The 18,794-nt window shown below is 43.0% G+C and overlaps 1 protein-coding gene across 7 annotated transcripts in view; it reads left to right on the top strand.

Annotated features, from left to right (window-relative positions):
- Positions 1–18,794, top strand: part of EFCAB6 (EF-hand calcium binding domain 6) — a 239,973-nt gene that overhangs the window by 15,503 nt on the left and 205,676 nt on the right. For 6 of the 7 annotated variants that reach the window (XM_077757996.1, XM_077757994.1, XM_077757995.1 and 3 more), the window contains exons 4-5: positions 10,497–10,642; positions 17,465–17,676. In XM_077757996.1, the coding sequence (XP_077614122.1) occupies positions 10,497–10,642; positions 17,465–17,676 (358 nt within the window). The remainder of the gene's footprint in view (positions 1–10,496; positions 10,643–17,464; positions 17,677–18,794) is intronic. The other variant, XM_077757999.1, reaches the window with a different exon arrangement.

The raw sequence follows: 18,794 nt of genomic DNA, 5'->3' as shown, positions 1-18,794 counted from the left end.
TGAATATGTAGATTGCTTTGTGTAGTATCGACATTTAATAATATTTGTTCCTCCAATCCATGAGCATGGAATATTTTTCTGTTTTTTTTGTGTCTTCTGCCATTTCTTTCACAAGCTTTCTATAGTTTTCTGTATACAGACTTTTTACCTCTTTAGTTAGATTTATTCCTAGATATTTTATATAGGAATAGGTTTTTGATATAATTGTAAATGGGATTGATTCCTTGACTTTCTGCTGCTTCATTATTGGTATATAGAAATACACTCCCTCTCTCTCTGACCCTCCCCTGCTCACGCTGTCTCTCTCTCTCTTCTAGAAATAAATAAAAATTAAAAAAATAAAAAAAAGAAATACAACTGATTTCTCGGGGCACCTGGGTGGCTCAGTCGGTTAAGTGTCCGACGTCAGCTTAGGTCATGATCTCACGGTTCGTGGGTTCACGCCCTGCGTCTGGCTCCGTGCTGGCTCTGTGTCTCTCTCTTTGTCTCTCTCTCAGAAATAAATACAAAAAAATTAAAAAAAAATGCAACTGATTTCTGTACATTGATTTTATATCCTGCAACTTTGCTGAATTCATGGATCAGTTCTAGCAGTGTTTTGACGGAGTCTTTTGGGTTTTCCACATGGAGTATCATGTCATCTGCAAAGAGTGAAAGTCTGACTTCCTCCTGGCTGATTTGGATGCCTTTTGTTTCATTGTGTTTTCTGATTGCTAGGAAAGCTAGGACTTCCAACACTGTGTTGAAAACCTGTGGCGAGAGTGGACACCTTTGTTGTGTTCCTGACCTCAGGGGGGAAGCTCTCAGTTTTTCCCCATTGAGGCCGATATTAGTGGTGGGTCTTTTGTGTATGCCCTTATGATCTTGAGGTACGATCCTTATATCCCTATTTTCTTGAGGGTTTTTATCAAGAAAGGATGCTGTATTTTGTCAAATGCTTTTTCAGCATCTATTGAGAGGATCATGTGGTTCTTATCCTTTCTTTTGTTAATATGATGTGTCACATTGATTGATTTGTAGCTCTGCATCCCAGGAACAAATCACACTTGGTTGTGGTGAGTAATTCTTTTAATGTGTTGTTGGATCCAGTTTGCTAGTATCTTGTTGAGAATTTTTGCACCCATGTTCATCAGGGAAATTGGTCTGTAGTTCTCTTTTGTCATGGGGGTCTTTGTCTGCTTTTAGAATCAGGGTAATGCTGGCCTTGTAGAATGAGTTTGGAGGTTTTCCTTCCATTTCTATTTTTTGGAACAGCTTCAAAAGAATAGGTGCTAACTCTTCTTGAAATGTTTGGTAGAATTCCCCTGGAAAGTCATCCGGCCCCGGACTCCTGTTTGTTGGGAGATTTTTGATTACTGATTCAATTTCTTTACTGGTTATGGATCTGTTCAAATTTTCTATTTCTTCCTGTTTCAGTTTTGGTAGTTTATATGTTTCTAGGAATTTGTCCATTTCTTCCAGATTGCCCAATTTGTTGGCATATACTTGCTCATAATATTCTCTTATTATTGTGTGTATTTCTGCAGTGTTGGTTGTGATCTCTCCTCTTTCATTCATGACTTTATTTGGGTCCTTTCCATTTTCTTTTTGATCAATCTGGCTAGTGGTTTATCAATTTTGTTAATTCTTTCAAAGAACCAGTTTCTGGTTTCACTGATCTGTTCTGTTCTTTTTTTAAATTTCAATATCACTGATTTCTGCTCTAATCTCTATTATTTCCCTTCTTCTGCCAGTTTTGGGCTTTATTTGCTGTTCTTTATCCAGCTCTTTTAGGTATAAGTTTAGTTTGTGTATCTGAGAACTTTCTTCCTTCTTTAGGAAGTCCTGGATTCCTATATACTTCCCTCTTATGACCACCTTCACTGCATCCCACAGACTTGGGCTGTTGTGCTTTCATTTTCATGTACTTTTTAACTTCCTCTTTAATTTCTTGGTTAAGCCATTCATTCTTTAGTAGGGTGTTCTTTAATCTTCCAAGTATTCATGGCCTTTCCAAAATTTTTCTTGTGGTTGATTTAGACTTTCAGAGCATTGTGGTCTGCAAGTATGCAAGGTATGATCTTGATCTTTTTGTATTTGTTGAGGGCTAATTTGTGACCCAGTATATGATCTGTTCTGGAGAATGTTCTATGTGCAACTCGAGAAGAATGTGTATTCTGCTGCTCTAGGATGAAATATTCTGAATATATCTGTTAAGTCCATCTCATCCAGTTGTCATTCAGGGCCATTGTTTCCTTGTTGATTTTCTGCTTAGATGATCTGTCCATTGCTGTAAGCGGGGTGTTGAAGTCCTCTACCATTATGGCATTATTATCAATGAGTTTGTTTATGTTTGTGATTACTTGATTTATATATTTGGGTTCTTTCACATTGGGGGCATAAGTATTTATAATTGTTAGATCTTGTTGGATAGACCCTTTAATTATGATATAATGCCCTTTTTCATCTCTTGTTACGGTCTTTATTTTAAAATTTAGTTTGTCTGATATAAGTATGACTACTACACCTTTCTTTTGACAACCATTAGCATGATAGATGGTTCTCCATCCCCTTACATTCAATCTGCAGGTGTCTTTAGGTCTAAAATGAGTCTCTTGTAAGCAGCATATAGATTGGTCTTGTTTTCTTATCCATTTTGATACCTTGTGTCTTTTGATTGGACTGTTTAGTCCATTGACAATTAGAGTGAAAGATATAGATTTAGCGCCATTGTGTTACCTGTTGAGTTGGTGTTTTTGGTGATGTTCTCTGGTTCTTTCTAGTCTTTGTTGCTTTTGACCTTTTTGGTTTTGTTTTGTCTTTTCTCCACTCAAAGGGTCCTCCTTAAAATTTCTTTCAGGTCTGGTTTGGTGGTCACAAACTCCTTTAGTTTTTGTTTTCCTGGGAAACTCTTTATATCTTTCTATTTTGAATGACAGCCTTGCTGGATAAAGAATTCTTGGTTGCATATTTTCCGATTCAGCCTGCTGAATATATCCGGCCAGTTCTTTCTGGCCTACTAATTTTCTGTGGATAGGTCTGCTGCGAACCTGATCTATCCTCCCTTATAGGTTAAAGACTTTTCCCCCCCCTTGCTGATTTCGTAATTCTTTCCTTGTCTGTGTATCTTGTGAATTTAGACTATGATATGCCTTGGTGATGGTCAGTTTTTGTTGAATCTAATGGGAGTTCTTTGTTCTTCTTGAATTTTCATGTCTGTTTCCTTTCCCACATTAGGAAAGCCCTCTGCTATAATTTGCTCACATAAACCTTCTATCCTTTTTTCTCTTCATCTTCTGGAACTCTTATGATTTGGATGTTATTCCTTTTTAATAAGTCACTGAGTTCTCTAAGTCTTTTATTGTACTCTTTTACCTTTGTTTCGCTCCTTTTTTCTGCTTCTTTATTCTCCATGATTTTATCTTCTAAATCACTGATTCACTGCTCTGCTTCATCTATCGTTGCCATTGTGGTATCCATTTGAGATTGCATCTCAGTTATAGAATTTTTAAAAAACAGTTTATTGTGAAGTTGGTTTCCATATAACAGCCAGTGCTCATCCCTACAAGTGCCCTCCTCCATGCCTGTCACCTCCTTCCCTCCCACCTCCCACCCCCATCAGTCCTCAGTTTGTTCTCAGCATTCAAGAGTCTCTCGGGTTTGCCTCCCTCCCTCTCCCCCACTATTTCCCCCCCTTCTTTGCATTTTTAATTTCATCCTGACTAGATCTTATTTCTTTGATCTCTGCAGAAAGGGATTCTATGCTTTTTTCAACCCCAGCAAGTATTCTTAGTATTGTGGTTCTCAATTCTAATTCAGACATCTTGCTTATATCTGTGCTGATTAAGCCCCTGGCTGTCATTTCTTCCTCTGCTTTGTTTGAGGGTGAATTCCTCCATTTTGTCATTTTGGAGAAAGAAAAAAATTAAAAATTAAAAACTAAAAGCAAAACAAATCAAATAAAGGAAGCTAGATTCTAGGTGAGTGTGTTTTGGTCTGCTTGGTGAAAGAAGCTTGATAGAATAAGGAAAAAAGGAAAAGAAAAGAAAAAAAGTAAGAAAAAATTTTAAAATTTAAATATTTATATAATAAAATAGAATAGAATGAAATAAAGAAAATTAAATAGAATAAAATAATTTAAAAAATAAAAATAAAAATTTCTCTTTCTGTGTCAATAGTTTTGGGGGACAGATTTCTTGCTCAGTGCCCTATAAGTGTTTTCACTCTTTCTCTCCAGCTACTTATGGGGCAGTGCTTTTCTTGCACAGTCCTGATGTGTGCTGCACTCTCCCCTTTCCCTTTCTCTCTCCTCTCTTTGCAAAAATAGCTCCCTACCCTCTGCAGCTTTTCTCTCCCCCAGTTCACCTCTCTGCAACATGTACCTGCCGAGTTCTCTGGCTCAAGTTATGCAGATTGTTGTGTTAATCTCATATCAATTTCCTAGGTGCTCAAAATTGTTTGGTGCTGATCTGTGTGCATTTCAGGGACAAGACAAGCTCAGGGTCTCCATGCTGCACTGCCGTCTTCTAAAACATTTTTTTCCTTCTTAAAATTCTTCATGAGCTTGAGTTTCTGGTCTCTTCACTTAGTCTTGTCCGGTTATTTCAGAGACACTGAAAATTCCCATCATTCTTGGGGCCCCTTTCTGGACAATACGTGCATGTGACATCCCTGGCTATATTGTACTTGCTTTTCAAAACCTTGCCTTCAGTTAAATCCAACTCTTCACCTCCCCGGGCCTGGGTCTTGAGTTCATGCCCATGGACCTTGGTTGGGCTCTTATAACCCCTTGTACATCATTCTTCATCTCCCACCCTGTCCCCCTTGCCTTCTCTTCTGGAACACTTTTTACTTGTCCTCTTTCCTGAATCCTGGATACCTCTCCCATCCTCACTTGGTGCTGATGGCCCAATTTCCCATCTCACAGAGAAAATAGACATGAGCTGAAAGGAACCCACGTATGCTCTCCTCACCATATCTGTTTCTACTGTCTTCTCCTTTGTTACGAGTGATGAACCGAGTGTGCTCCCAAAAAGGCTGATCCATGAGGTGAGATCCTGCCTCTACTGGTGAACCCATGGGACCTGGCTGCCCCTCCTTTTGGTTCTGCTTCATTATTCTTTGCCTCTCCACTGGATCACTACCGGAAGTCTTCATACCTGCTTCCAATTATCCTGTCTTAAAGATTTCTTCCTTGACCTTCATTCCTCCTCCAGTTACCACACTGTTTCTCTGCTTTATAGCAGAGATCCTTTTCCTTTGAGTTTATGTGTAACTTGCTTGGGCTCCCCCTGTAACTTTTCAGTTACACCAGTATGGTGCCTCTTGGGGTGATCAGTACTGGTTGCATGGCTTGATCCAAAGGGTGATTTTTGGTCCTTATCTTCAATGATAGCATTTGACATGTACCATGATTCCCTCCTTGAAACATGTTCCTCACCCAATTTCCAGGACACTCCAGTCTCCTGGTTTTTCTCCTTTCTCATTGACTCATCTTTTACTAGTTCCTCCTCATCTCCCTGAACTCTGAATGTTGGAATGCCGCAAAGCTCAGCTCTGACATGTTTCCTCTTTTTACACCTGCTTTCTTGGTGGGCTGATTTGACTTTGTGCCTTATACCTATTAGAGGCTGACAGTCCCCACACTTGTTATATCTTCAGTCCCAGACTCTTCCCCAGACTCAGGCTCATATATCCAACTTCCTATTCAGTATCTCCCCTGGGAGATTGAACAGGTATCTCCAACTCAACATATGCAAAATGAAACTCTTGATCTTCCCGTCCAAACCTGTCTGGCCTTTAGTCTCCTCCACCTCAGTTAACGGTCACTTCGTCCAACCTTTCTCTTGCATGCCAAATGATATATATAAGAAAATACAATTGACCTTGCTTTCAGAACACATTTAGAATCTGACCATTTCTCAACACTTATGATCCTGTTCCAGGCCACCATCTTTTCTTGCATGCATTATTTCAGTAGACTTATAATTGATCCCCCTGTTTCCTCTCCTGCCTCCGTAAATCTATTCTTGACATATAGTCAGAGGGATCCTTTAAATGCAAAGGCCAGATCATAATCCTGTGCATATTTCTCTTCTCCGTATATAACAGTCCAGTGGCTTCACATATCACTCATGGAGAGAGCCCAGCCATCACAGGAGCCTGTGTGGTTTTCCTCTGTCTGACCTCCTATTGCCTCTTTGTTCTCCCAATGGCATTGTTCCCTTCCTGGTTTCTGTCAGGTCAGTGTCATCAATTCCCACTCCCCCTCCCCCCCCATTTATCTTCACAGTACTTACCCACTTGTATCATTCACTTATTTATTGTTTGTCTTCCAGGACTAGAATATAAGGCCCATGATGGCCATGATTTTGCCAGTTTTGTTCATTGACCCCTAGACTTCTAGAAGGAAGCTTGATAAATATATTTTGACCATGTGAACACATACTAAGCCATATTCTTCTGGAAATTTACCTATGCTATGATTCTAGGTTTCAGTTGAATTTAACTAGTTGAAGAGAGATGTATGTGGGACTCTGCTGTCAGCCTCACATGGCTTCAAGCCCTGGTATTGTCCCTGCCTACAGGGACCTGTGTAAATAAGGCAGGTCTAGACCAATAAGTACCATGCCAGGCAGTCAGGGGCTGCCCAAAGAGAGTAAAACCAGAGCACCAGCCAGTATGCATTTCTTACACATTAAAAAAAAATTCTGATTCATTTCTTCAACCCTGAAAACTTGAGATTCTTAAAATCTAGGGCTTTAGATGTATTGTTTCGTCTGATTCTTTGTACTTAAATAGTGCCACACACATACATCTATTTTTGATTATTAAATAATTGTGGACTTGCATTTAAATGTGAAGTCTAATAGGGGAAACTTCTTCCTTTCCCTTCCCTTTGAAGGTTTGCCAAGTTAGGAGCCTCAGACAAGTGATGTTATAAAACTTCCTTGTGGCACTAGAGCTGGATGCCTTTTATTTCCTTTTTTAACCTAATTGCTCTGGCTAGGACCTTCAGTATGATGTTGAATAGAAGTGGTAAGAGCAGACATCCTTGCATTGTTCCTGATTTTAGGCTGAAGGCTTTCAAGTTTTGTTCTTTTATCATTCCATACGATGGTAGCTGTTGGTTTCCATGCTCTTTGTTGGGTCAAAGCAGTTCCCTTCTATTCCTAGCTTGTTGAGTGTGTTTATCATGAAAAGTCATAGGATTTTGTGAAATACTTTTTCTCCATCTATCGAGGTGGTCATTATTTTGGGTTGTATTAATGTGGTGTATTACAGTGACTGATTTCTATACATTCAATCACCCTTGAGTCCTGGGATAATCTCACCTGTTCATGACTTCGAATTCTTTTTTAATGTTGTTGGATTCTCTTTGCAAGTATTTTGTTGAAGATTTTTCCTATATTCCTAAGGAATATTGGTCTTTAGCTTTCTTTTCTTATGCCTTTGTCTGGATTTGGCAATGCTAACCTCATAGAATTGTGTTGGGAAGTATTACCTCTTATTCTATTTTTTGTTTGTTTGTTTTTGAAGAGTTTGCGAGGGATTGATTGGTTTTAATTATTCTTTAAATGTTTGGTAGAACTTACCAGTGAACCCATTTGNGAAGCTTTTTATTTCTTATTTAGTTTCTTCACTTGATATAGATCTATTCAGATTTTCTATTTCTTCTTCAGTCAGTTTCAGTAGCTTGGGTGTTTTTATTTTGTGTAGATTAGCTAATTCATTGGCATACAATTGTTCTAGTATTCCCTTATCCTTTTTGTTTTTATGAAGTCAGTAGTAATGTTCTTTCTTTAATTTCTGATTTTTGTACATTGAGTATTTCTCACTTTTTCTTAGAGAATCTATCCAGAAATATGTCAGTTTTGCTGATCTTTTCAAAGAGGTAACTCTTTATTTTGTTTGTTCTCTCTTTACAATTTTATTTATTTCTGCTCTAATCTTTATTATTTCTTTTATTCTTTTTATTTGGGCTTAGTTTACTCTTATTTTTCTAGTTTTCTTAAGGAAGAAGATTAAGTTATTATTTTGAGGTTTTCTTCTTTTTAAAAATAATACCGGCATTTAAAGCTGTCAATTCCCCTCTAAGCACTACATCCCATAATTTTTGGCGTGTGTACCTTCATTTCCATCCATCCAAAAGTATTTGCTAATTTCACTTATGGTTTTTCTTCCCTTTTGATCCATTGGGGTTATTTAAGAGTGTGTTATTTAATTTTGACACATCTGTGAATTATTCAATTTCTTTCTCTTATGGATTTCTAATTTCATTCCAGTGTGGTCAGAGAACATCCTTTGATTATTTCATTATTTTAAAATTTGTCAAGACTTGTTTTATGTCTTAACATATGATTTTTTCAGATCAATGTTCCAAATGCACTTGAGTAGAGTGTATATTCTACCATTGTTGAGTGGAATATTCTTTACATGCCTGTTAGGTGTAATTGGTTTATAGTGTTGTTCAAGTCCTCTATTTACTTGTTAATTTGTACAGTTGTTCTATCCACTATTAAAAGTGGCTGTTGCAGTCTTCAACTATCATTGTTGAAGTGTCTATTTCTCCTTTCAGTTTTATCAATTTTTGCTTCATGTGTATTAGGGCTCTATTATCGGGTGCATATGTTTTTATGTTACTTTAATTTGTGCTTTTTCTAATGCACAAATTAGAAAATTTTTCTTCTTTTTTATGTAAATTTAAGTTTCTGACTTGTATAATTCTTTCTTTCTGAAGAATTTAACTTTTTTTTTTTTTTTTTTAAAGCAGGCTTACTGGTAACACATATCCTCAGTTTGCATAAGAAAGTATTTATTTGCCCTTAACTTTTGAAGTATAATTTTGCTGGATACAGAATTCTAGGTTGGTGGGGTTTTTTTTTTCTTTCTACACTTTAAGTGTTTCATCTCACTGTTTTCTAGCTTGTATGGTTTCTAAAGGTATGTATGTATGGGTCTTTCTCTCTCTCCCCCTCTCTCTCTCTCTTTCTGCATGTCTCATAATTTTTTATTGAAAACTAGACATTTTAAATAATGTGGCAGTTTTTGAAATCATATTCTTTCCACTTTTCAAGTTTTTATTTAGTGACTTTTCCTTTCCTCTCCTGTCCCCCCCCCCCATCCTCTCCCCTCCCCTCATCTTCTTTCCTCTTCTCTCCTCTCCTCTCCTCTCTTCTCTTTTCTTATAGGCTTCACATCTAGCACAGAGCTCAATGCAGGGCTTGAACTCAAGTCATGAGATCAAGACCTCAGCTAAGATCAAGAGCAATCGACTGAGCCACCCAGGCACCCTTGTTTAATGACTTTTCTGAACTAACTTTGTAAAGTCTGTATTTTTTGTCATGGACAGCCACTGAAGTGTCTGATTGGTTAGTTTAGTGATCAGCTCATGATTGGACAGAGATTTCCTTAAATGCCCGCAAAGAATAGTCTTCCAGTATTTGCTGAGGGGCTCTTTGTGTGTTTGAGCATTCCTTCAGTACTCTGCCAGGCAGCTTAGAGCCCTGCCTTAGGCTTCATTTACTGCTTGTGCAGAGCTCCAAGGTCAGCCAGAGGTAAGAGTTTAGGGCCTGCTCAGTTCTTCCCTGAGCAAGCACACAGCCCTGAGCTTGCTCACAGCCCTACATGTGTGAGTGGCTTTCTAAACTCCCAAGAATATGTCGAGCTTCCCTATGGACATTTCATTCCCTAGATTTTCCTTTAAGGTTTTTTGTTAGTCTATTATTTGCTCCATCTGTTATCTGATCCTTCAAGCAGCTAGAAGTTTAGACATTTCCCTCTGATTTTTTTCAACAAAGGCCTTTTGACAATTTCTTATAAAGGGGCGTGAAGGAACTCCAAACCCATTCTGCCCTTTCCAGTGCTGGATTTTCACTGAAATTGCAGGCTGTTGGTTGCAAGGCTACTGCCTACTTGGGAACAGGGACAGATGGGAGCGGGAGAAGTAGAAATGCCACAAAACCCGATGTTCATACTAAGATTCTGCCGTAATTAATGAATAAGGGCTCCCTAGATTCCTGCAAACCTTTGGTTAATTTCTAGAGTTCTGCAAAAGTGGGTTCTGACAATTTTTGCCAGTTTTCTTACTACCTTCACGGAGGAGAGGATTTTCAGAGGTTCCTTACTGAACCATTGTTGGTGCTTGTGCCTTCTGCTCTGCCCTGGGGATGGATACGCAGTGAGGCACCTCAAGAGAGCACAGGGAATCCGAACTTTCCACCCTTACTACCCACCAAAGGCATGAGTCAGTGGTAGTCAAGATGCAGATGGATTTTCCTACCCAAGAACGTCTTCATTTCCTCATTTTGGAAAAATTATTGGACCCACTAAAAACAATGAGTCTGAAATCACGATCTTGTGTTCATTTTAAGATGAGTTTTTGAAACATTGGCAAGGTCATCACTAGCATTTTTAGAGTCCCCAGCTGTCCTTTCAGAAAAGGAATAGAGAGGAGGCTGGCCACATTTGTCACGTGTGCTCAAAGATAATGTAATCTCTTTTCTTTTATGTCACAGGGATTTAATGTGCAAAATGGTGGTTATACCGGACGAGCATATTTTGTATCCTCCCACACAAAAGCTCATGAACTTAAGACCTCACTCTTCACCATGTAGAGTGTATTCAAGGAATGGTTTCCAACATATGTTTAGACCTTCTTCAAGTGAGTATTCATGAGGAAATAATACTAATAGTAGATATTACTTAAGTGTGTTTGGTATGTACCAGACTCTGTACAAAAGCTTCATATGTCATTTAACCACATGCAATAGAGCTATGAGGTAGACTCCATTACTGTCCCCATATTCTTTATGGGGAAACTGAGACACAGGTTGATTAAGCCACTTGCCCAGAAGTCATATGGTTTTAAAGTGGCAGGGTCAAGATTTGAACCCAGACAGTGTGATTCCAAAACTAGTGGATACTTAGTCTACCTCCTTACTTAGTTTTTCTGAATTAGGGACTCTCTCCTTAATTACTACTCTTTAGTAGCTTTAGGGTTACAGAGAAATGTAGCTGAAGTCCAGAGAGTTCCATACACCCCTTCACGCCTCATCCCTGTTGTTCCCTATTATTGACATCGTGCATTAGTGAGGTGCATTTGCTGCGATTGCTGCACCATTATTGACATGTTGTGATTAACTGAAGTCTGCAGTTTACAGTAGACTTGTTCTTTGTGTTTTGCGTCCTCTGGGTTTTGATAAACATATAATGGCACGTGTCCAGCTTTACGATATCCCACGGAATCATCTCACTGCACTAAAAATCCATGGTGCTCCACCCATTCATCCCTCCCTGCCCCTAATCTGGACGACTACAGGTCATCTTACTGTCTCCATAGTTTTGCCTTTTCAGAGTGTCATGGAGTTGGAATCCTACAGCATGTAGCCTTTCGAGATGGGCTTCTTCCCCTTAGCAGTATGCACTTGAAGCTCCTTCCTGTCTTTTGATGTGGTAACAGTCCAGTTTTTAACCCCCAAATAATATGCTTTTACATGGAAGTCCCACGGTTAGCTTATCTGCTCACTACTGAAAGACACCTTGGTTGATCTCACATCTTGGCTATCATGAATAAAGCTACTATAAACATTTGCGTGCAGGGTTTTGTGTGGATTTAAGTTTTAAACTCGTTTGCATCTCTCAGTTTTGAAGCAAGAAAATTTAACATAATAATTTCCCCAAAGTAGATGTCTTTTCATCTCTCCTTCCCTCCCTACTTCCCTCCTCCCCTTCCTCCTCCCTCCCCTCCTCTCCCTCCCTTCCTTCTTTCCTGAACATTTTCCAAGCCCCAGCATGTGACAAGATCTGTCATAGGTACTGAGATGGGCCCCGCAGAGGGCCTGCCCTGATGGCGCTCACAGTCCAGAGACGGGGGTAAAGAATTTTAGTGGCACGAGGCAAACACGACCAGAACAGAAGTGCGTGTGCGGAAAGCACAGTGAGTGCAAGACCAGAGGCGCCAGGAGGCCTCATACACTGAATTCTGCCTTGAGAGGCGGGGGAAGGCATTCCAGTCAAGTCGGACTGGACGCCGCGCTTCCTCACCGGACGCGACTTGAATCACAGGGTCACAGACATCTATCCAGGAGCCTGGAAATCCACGTCTCTAGATGGCCAAGTGTCTGCCCAACTTTCAGTGTGTCCGTTTCTAAGGAAAAGGGGAGAATAGACCGGGATCGGCTAGCAGCTTCCAACCCTGTTCAGCAGCCCATGTCCAGTGTACTCTGGACACGTCCTAGCTTACCTTTCTGACCCCACAGAGCAGCCTGGATTGATGGGTGTCCCACTGAGCCTCTTATGTTCCGCCACACTGCCCTTTAGAAGTTTGTGCGTGGACGTGCCCACAAGGAATATTCGGAAGAGCTTATCTTGAAGTATCCTAACATCTTCTGCATTTGATAGGCACAAGCAATATCCCATTGTGATTCCACCTGCCTTTCTTGAACAGGGAAGTGAACTTTGATTCTCCGGTTTGTCAGCTTCCTATCTCTCTTTTGTGAGCCACCTGTTGATATCCTTTGCCGGTTCCCCTGCTGTGAGCAGGTCTTAGGGTGATCTGTGGGAGCTCGCTTTGTATGGAAGGTACTAGTCCTTCATCTGCCTTACGTGCCGGTGCCTGTTTCTCCCTTTGGCCACTTGCCTTCCATTTTTTTGATGGTAATTCTCAATGCTGAATTCCTTTTTCTTGTTTAAATTAAAAGTCTCCTAGCACCATGTGCTTCCCCGAAAATGGGGACCATGAAGTGTTTGGCGGCCTCTCCCTCCTGCATGCTGGTGCATGGAGGCGATGTATTTGTACAACTCATATATTAAATAAAAACTGTTTGTGGGGGTAAGCCACAGATAGGACACATCTGTTTCCTTTTAAAACAGTTTTTGCTCTAGGTTCAAATGTGAAGAATTGTTCTGCACCTGACTTTATATTCACTAGGCTTTTCTTCTATCATGTGCAGTCCGCGGTTAAGCAGGTCAAGTGGATTTATTTTACTTCTGATCTTCTACTCTTCAAAAAAAAATTTTAACGTTTATTTATTATTGAGAGACAGAGAGAGACAGAGCATAGGTGGGGGAGGGGCAGAGAGAGAGGGAGACAGAGAATCTGAAGCAGGCTCCAGGCTCTGAGCTGTCAGCACAGAGCCCGACATGGGGCTTGAACCCACGAACTGTGAGATCATGACCTGAGCCAAAGTCGGATCCTCAACTGACTGAGCCACCCAGGTGCCCCGATCTTAACTTTTAATTTCTAGCTTTGTCGTGTGCTGTAGACAGTGTCCTTTTCCCCACTGAAATCCCCTGTACATTCTGTGTGTTAGCTTTGCCTGTAATCTCTTGAACGCGTTTACCGTTTCTGCTTTACATACCTGATCGTTTCTCCATCCATTCTCTCTGCGGCTCTTCAGGTTTCGCTCTTGATTAGGTCACCTTCTCTCATTTCACTTGTCTCGAAGTTTTAAAAAGATTTAATAGCATACGTTTGCGTGGAGCCTGACAGAAGCAGAAGTGACTGTCGAATGCCCCCTCCCTCAGGCTTCAAGTAAGATGGGCTGCGGTCCCAGTTTCACCTCCAGTCCGAGCTGTTGTCTGGACTCGGTTGCGGCTGCCCCTGGTTTCGAGTGCTTTCCTTCAACAGCTCTGGAGATCTGAGAGCTTCCCAGTCCAGCCGCTGAGCTGGCACCCTGGGGAGAGCTCTCTGCTTTACAGCCACCCCCTGCCGGTCTGGGGGGGGGTCGTTGGGGTGGGGGGGTTCTCTTTGTCTTCCAGCCCAGCTCCTAGTGTTCTGCCCCCGAGGAGGCCTCTGTGTGCCCTGCCTGCCTCCACTCTGCAGTGGGCCACTGAGGTGCGCTCAGCCTTAGGGACTCGCCTCTGCTCTCCCGCTCTGTCCTCGGCCTCTGGTGAGCGGCTGCCCTGTGCCTGTGCCCCGCAGTGGTGTGCCGCTTCCACCCCCGCGGGGGGCCCAGGAGGCTGGGCGTGGACTTGCTCTGTGACTGAGGCCCCCGCCCGCCAGCCCATCGCCCCTGTTCCCGCGCAGTCACTGAATGGCTGGTTCGTTTTTCCTCGCCCCTGTGGAGAATGAATGTGCTCTGCTTCCCTGGGGGTCCCTGGCCCGTCCCGTCTGAGGAGTGGCCTCCCCTTTCTGGAATTGAGGTTCTTGGTGTCCTTCAGTTCTCTGGTGGGCTTAAAAACGAGCATCCCACTTGTTCTCTTCGTTAGGGTGAGAGTGACAATCTTGCGACTGTCATATGTTCTAGACAGATACAGAAAACTTTGCCAAACTGCCCTCCAGAAAGATGATATCAGCGAGTTTGGTTCCTGCTTTCTTTTCAAACCTTGGGAAGTGTGTTAGGCACGTGAAACAAAGTTTTCCTTTTAATGTCCACTAGTTTCAAACCAATGTTTTTGATAACTTTTAAATTAGAATTGTTGATTGCCAAAATGGTGCTTCTTGGAAAGAAACTAAAAATGACATGAAAAGTCCGAAAACAGATTTCAAGGTGGAGACATCAATTCATGGGAGAGGCCCCTCCATGACCCTGGGGCTGGAGGAGGAGTTCGGGGCCGGATGGGCAGAGGGTGAAACGGGGCTCACGAGCCCACGAGGATCCATGCAGCCCCTCCCTATGGATCGGCTGCTTCGGAGAGTCCGGTGACAGAAGTGGAGGGGAGGGCATGGCAGGGCCCCTGGAAATCTATGACATTTAGGTCTCTTCTCCCTCGGGGCTCCTACTCAGTCCTCTTCCTTGCATCTGCTCCCCTCGAGGTGAGCCTCTGACTCCCTTCCCTGCATCCCTACACATCATGCATAACCAGGGGGATAGCCCCGTTCTGACTTCCCTCCTGAGCTCCGCATCAGATCTCCCGGTGCCCCCCGACCTGGCTGCTTGGGTTCATCGGATGGGGACCTCAGCCGTGAGCCAGCCAACCAGACCCCTTCGCTCCGGTGCTCTCCATCGTGGTGAATAGCACCACCATTCCTGTGGTTCCTCAGGCCCAGCCCCCATCATTCTTGGTTTCTTCACACCCTGTCCTGCTGGGCCAATCAATCAGCAAAACCCTGTCCACTCTCTCTTTCTTTCTTTTCTTTTAAATTTTTTAAAAATTTGTTTCTGAGAGAGAGAGAGAGACAGCATGAGCAGGGAGAGGCTCCCTTAAAAGTCATGTTTCTCAGGGCTCCCTTCTCTTCGGGTTCGGTGTGCTTCCCATGTGGCTTCCACATGGCCAGTTCTCCCACTTCTGATCTCTAAGTGTGTGAGTTCAGCTTCCAAGTGGCCACCCCCACTCAGAGGTCCCAGACTGGATTCATTAGTTTTCCCACAAACCTTTTTCTCATCTGTCCCAGTATTTATTGCCATATACAAACTGCTGCGAACATAGAAGCTCGGAATTGCAATAACCATTTGTTTTGCCCACAGATCTGCAATTTGAGCAGATCCCGGGGACAGCTTGTCTCTGCTCCAGGCGGTGCGGTTGGGGAGGCAGCGGGTACCCGAGGCTGGAATGATCCCAAGGCCGGCTCCCCCCCGTTGGCTGGAGCCTCAGCTGGGGTGCTGGCCAGAACACCAGCCGTGGCTTCCCTGTGTGACTTCTAGACCTCCTCCCAGCCTGGCTTGTGGCCTGAGTGTCTTCCAAGGACTAGGCAGAAGCTACGACGCTGTTGTGACCTCATCTTGGAAATCACACAGGGTCCCTCCGCCCTTGTCAGAGGCCCACTCAGATTGAAGGGGGAGGAGCGTGTGTCCCACATTTCGATGGGAGGAGCGTGAGCGGGGCCTTGTAAGGAAAGCATGTGTGGTGGCGGTCTTGTTGTGGCCATCTTGGAAAATGCCACCACCACATCCTGTGGTTTTCCCTTTCTCAGCGAAGGGTGTCACCACCCGCCAGGCTGGCCTCTTCTACTACCTCACCCTGCTTGTCAAGTCAGAAGATTCTGTGGACTCAACCTGATCGTTCATTCACTCCTACTTTCCCCTCCGCACCCATCCTGTTAGTGTAGATCTCCATTAGTACTTGCCTGAGCACGCTGTTAGTTAACGACATGTCTCCATACTGTCACTGTGTCCTCTCCTTTCTGTCCCTCCTACACGTGATGTCAGAATGCGGTTTAAGAATGAAAATCAGGTGACATCATTCTCTCGATGGAAGTCTCAGCTTGGTGTCCCGTGACCAGAGACCAAAGCCGGGTAGGAGCACATGGGGTTTGACCCCTTCTGACTTCTCCAGTCTCATCTCCGGGCTGATGCCTCCTGTGCTTGTCCCTTCCTCTGTTTGCCTCGAATGGCTGTCCTTCACAGCAACCCCCAACTTCTAGCCTCTCTCACTCCTGGGAACACCAAGCTCCAGCTGAAGTGTCACCTCTTTTGTGTAAGCAGCTTTTCCTGAGATGTTCAGCCTATCACCCCAAACCAGCCACGCTCCTTTCTGGGTCTCCAGTGTGTCCTGGTTATGGAGGCAGTGGGCATGGTGAGTGGAAGGCATCCCCGGCACCTGGCATAGGCATCCTGGGTGCTTGGCGAGCGTCAGGGAAGGTGAACTTTGCTGACAGTTCATGCCAGAGAGGCTTGACACCTGGATAAGAAATTCTCATTTGAAGGGAAATAGCTAGAGTCATCCTTCCCCAGCTCTTGCTTGTGAATGACTTTATAAAAGAAGAGATGACATTAAAGACACTTAACACACATCCGGAACTTACTGTGTAAAGCAGAGCTACTAACTAAACTGTGATTACCAAGCCTTTGCAATCTCATAAGTAAATAGAAGAGATTTACCAAACTACCTTTAGTTTTAGCCTCCTCTTTCTTGAACAGGTTATAAAATATCAAAATGGAATAATCATGTGTTCATGTTTATGAAACTGATTGATACCATGAGTTGATTTGTAGTTACTGTATTTGCTTGTTTCCACCTTAGACAGAGGAAAGGGAGGCTGGGGTGTGCCAGCTCTCCCCTGGGATCTACAGCACTGTGGCCCCAGGAAGTGCAGCCCCCCCCTCCCCCGAGAGCTTATTTAGCACCTTCTAACTTTCTTTCATTACCTTCCAGGGGCCAGCCATTCTCCTCTCTCCCTTGTCTTAGAAAGGGAAATGATCTAGATTGAAGAATTACACGTTTCCCCCTCAAAAATTGGCAAGGGGATGAAAAGCGAATATGATATTTTAAAGATTTATTTGAAATGATACTGTTCCAACTGAATTTTTCTTCCAAAATCCATGTTCTTTGCTTATAATGATACATGTGTCCTGTATAGGCAAGATTATCTTTGCTTTGCTTTTTCTGTTTAAGGTGATTACTGTTATTTTATATTGACCAGATTTCAGAGGTGAAAAATGGCTATAGATTTGCCGTTGCAAGTCATGTAGTGCTTAGATGCATAAAGCGAGATACAGTGGAAGAAAGAGTGGGAAGTTTGTTGGATTCTAGTCTGCAGTGAAGTGGTCTTGGAGATCTCTGTTTTAAGCACGTCCAATAAACAACTGTATCTCTTTTACAGCCACTGCTATTGCAAACCCAGTACTGTCCTCCTTAGATGTCAAGCGGATTTTATTTCAAAAAATTACTGATAAAGGAGATGAGTTGAAAAAGGCCTTTCAGCTGCTTGATACTAGTCACAACATGACAGTGTCGAAGAGTGAACTGAAAAGAGTTGTCACCACCTTTCTGATGCCTCTCACGAGGGAACAGTTTCAAGATGTCCTGGCTGAGGTACAGTATGCACAAGCGACTTAGAATAACCCAGCTCTGGAAAAGACAGGGTTGGTTACTGGAGCAGGCATCTGTTCTGGTTTCCCCCCCATGGTTCCAAGGGAGTGGTTCAATTTTATTTTTTAATGTTTTTTTATTTATTTCTAGGAGAGAGAGAGAGAGAGAGAGACAGCGTGAGCAGGGGAGGGTCAGAGAGAGAGGGAGTCACAGACTCTGAAACAGGCTCCAGGCTCCGAGCTGGCAGTCAGCACAGAGCCCGATGCGGGGCTCGAACCCATGAATCGCGAGATCATGACCTAAGCGAAAGTCGGACGCTTAACCGACTAAGCCACCCAGGCGCCCTGGGAGTGGTTCAAGTTTTGTTCATTTTTTTTTTTTTTTATGTTTTGTTTATTTCTGAGAGAGACAGACAGCGTGAGCAGGGGAGAGTCAGTGAGAGGGAGATACAGAATCTGAAACAGCCTCCAGGCTCTGAGCTAGCTGTGAGCACAGAGCCCGATGCGGGGCTCGAGCCCATGAACTGCGAGATCACGACCTGAGCCGAAGTCGGACGCCTAACTGACTGAGCCACCCAGGCACCCCCGTTTTGTTCATTTTTCATAATTCAGTTAAATTCCGGTAGATGTGGGGTGATCAATGTGGACACAGGTCATATTTTGTATGCAGTACTGGTACAGCCATTCCCTTTAGTTTTTTTCTTTGTAAGGCCTCCATGTAAAAAGGATTTGGTAAACTCCTATTTTGGAACTTAGTATTTTGGCCTTTGTTCTTGCTTTGAATGGTTATTGAGCACCTACTGTCTGCTGGACCCAATGCAGAGTGATCAGATGCGGGCCCGCCCTTGAGGGGTCCCAGTGCCATGAGAGGTATTTGCAAGTGTTGGTAAGTGTGGGAGTTATGGGAAGGAGAGCTACCTAAAAATGGGGTGGTTGCCCAAGAAGGCTTTGGGGAGGAAGGGGTGTATGTAGTTGAGTTTTGACGGAGGAGTGGGTAGTAGCCAGGAGAAAGAATGGAAGGGCATTATAGGCAGAGGGAATAATTGCCCAGGTGAAATCATGATGCCTGAATCAGCATGGCATGTCTATTCAGTGTCATTTGTATCCAAAGCAAAGGAATAC

Source organism: Crocuta crocuta, unplaced genomic scaffold (genome assembly GCF_008692635.1).
Source record: "Crocuta crocuta isolate KB4526 unplaced genomic scaffold, BGI_CrCroc_1.0 scaffold143, whole genome shotgun sequence".
Taxonomy (NCBI): domain Eukaryota; kingdom Metazoa; phylum Chordata; class Mammalia; order Carnivora; family Hyaenidae; genus Crocuta; species Crocuta crocuta.
The sequence above is the reverse complement of the archived record's forward strand: the minus strand, read 5'-3'. Positions and strand labels throughout refer to the sequence as shown.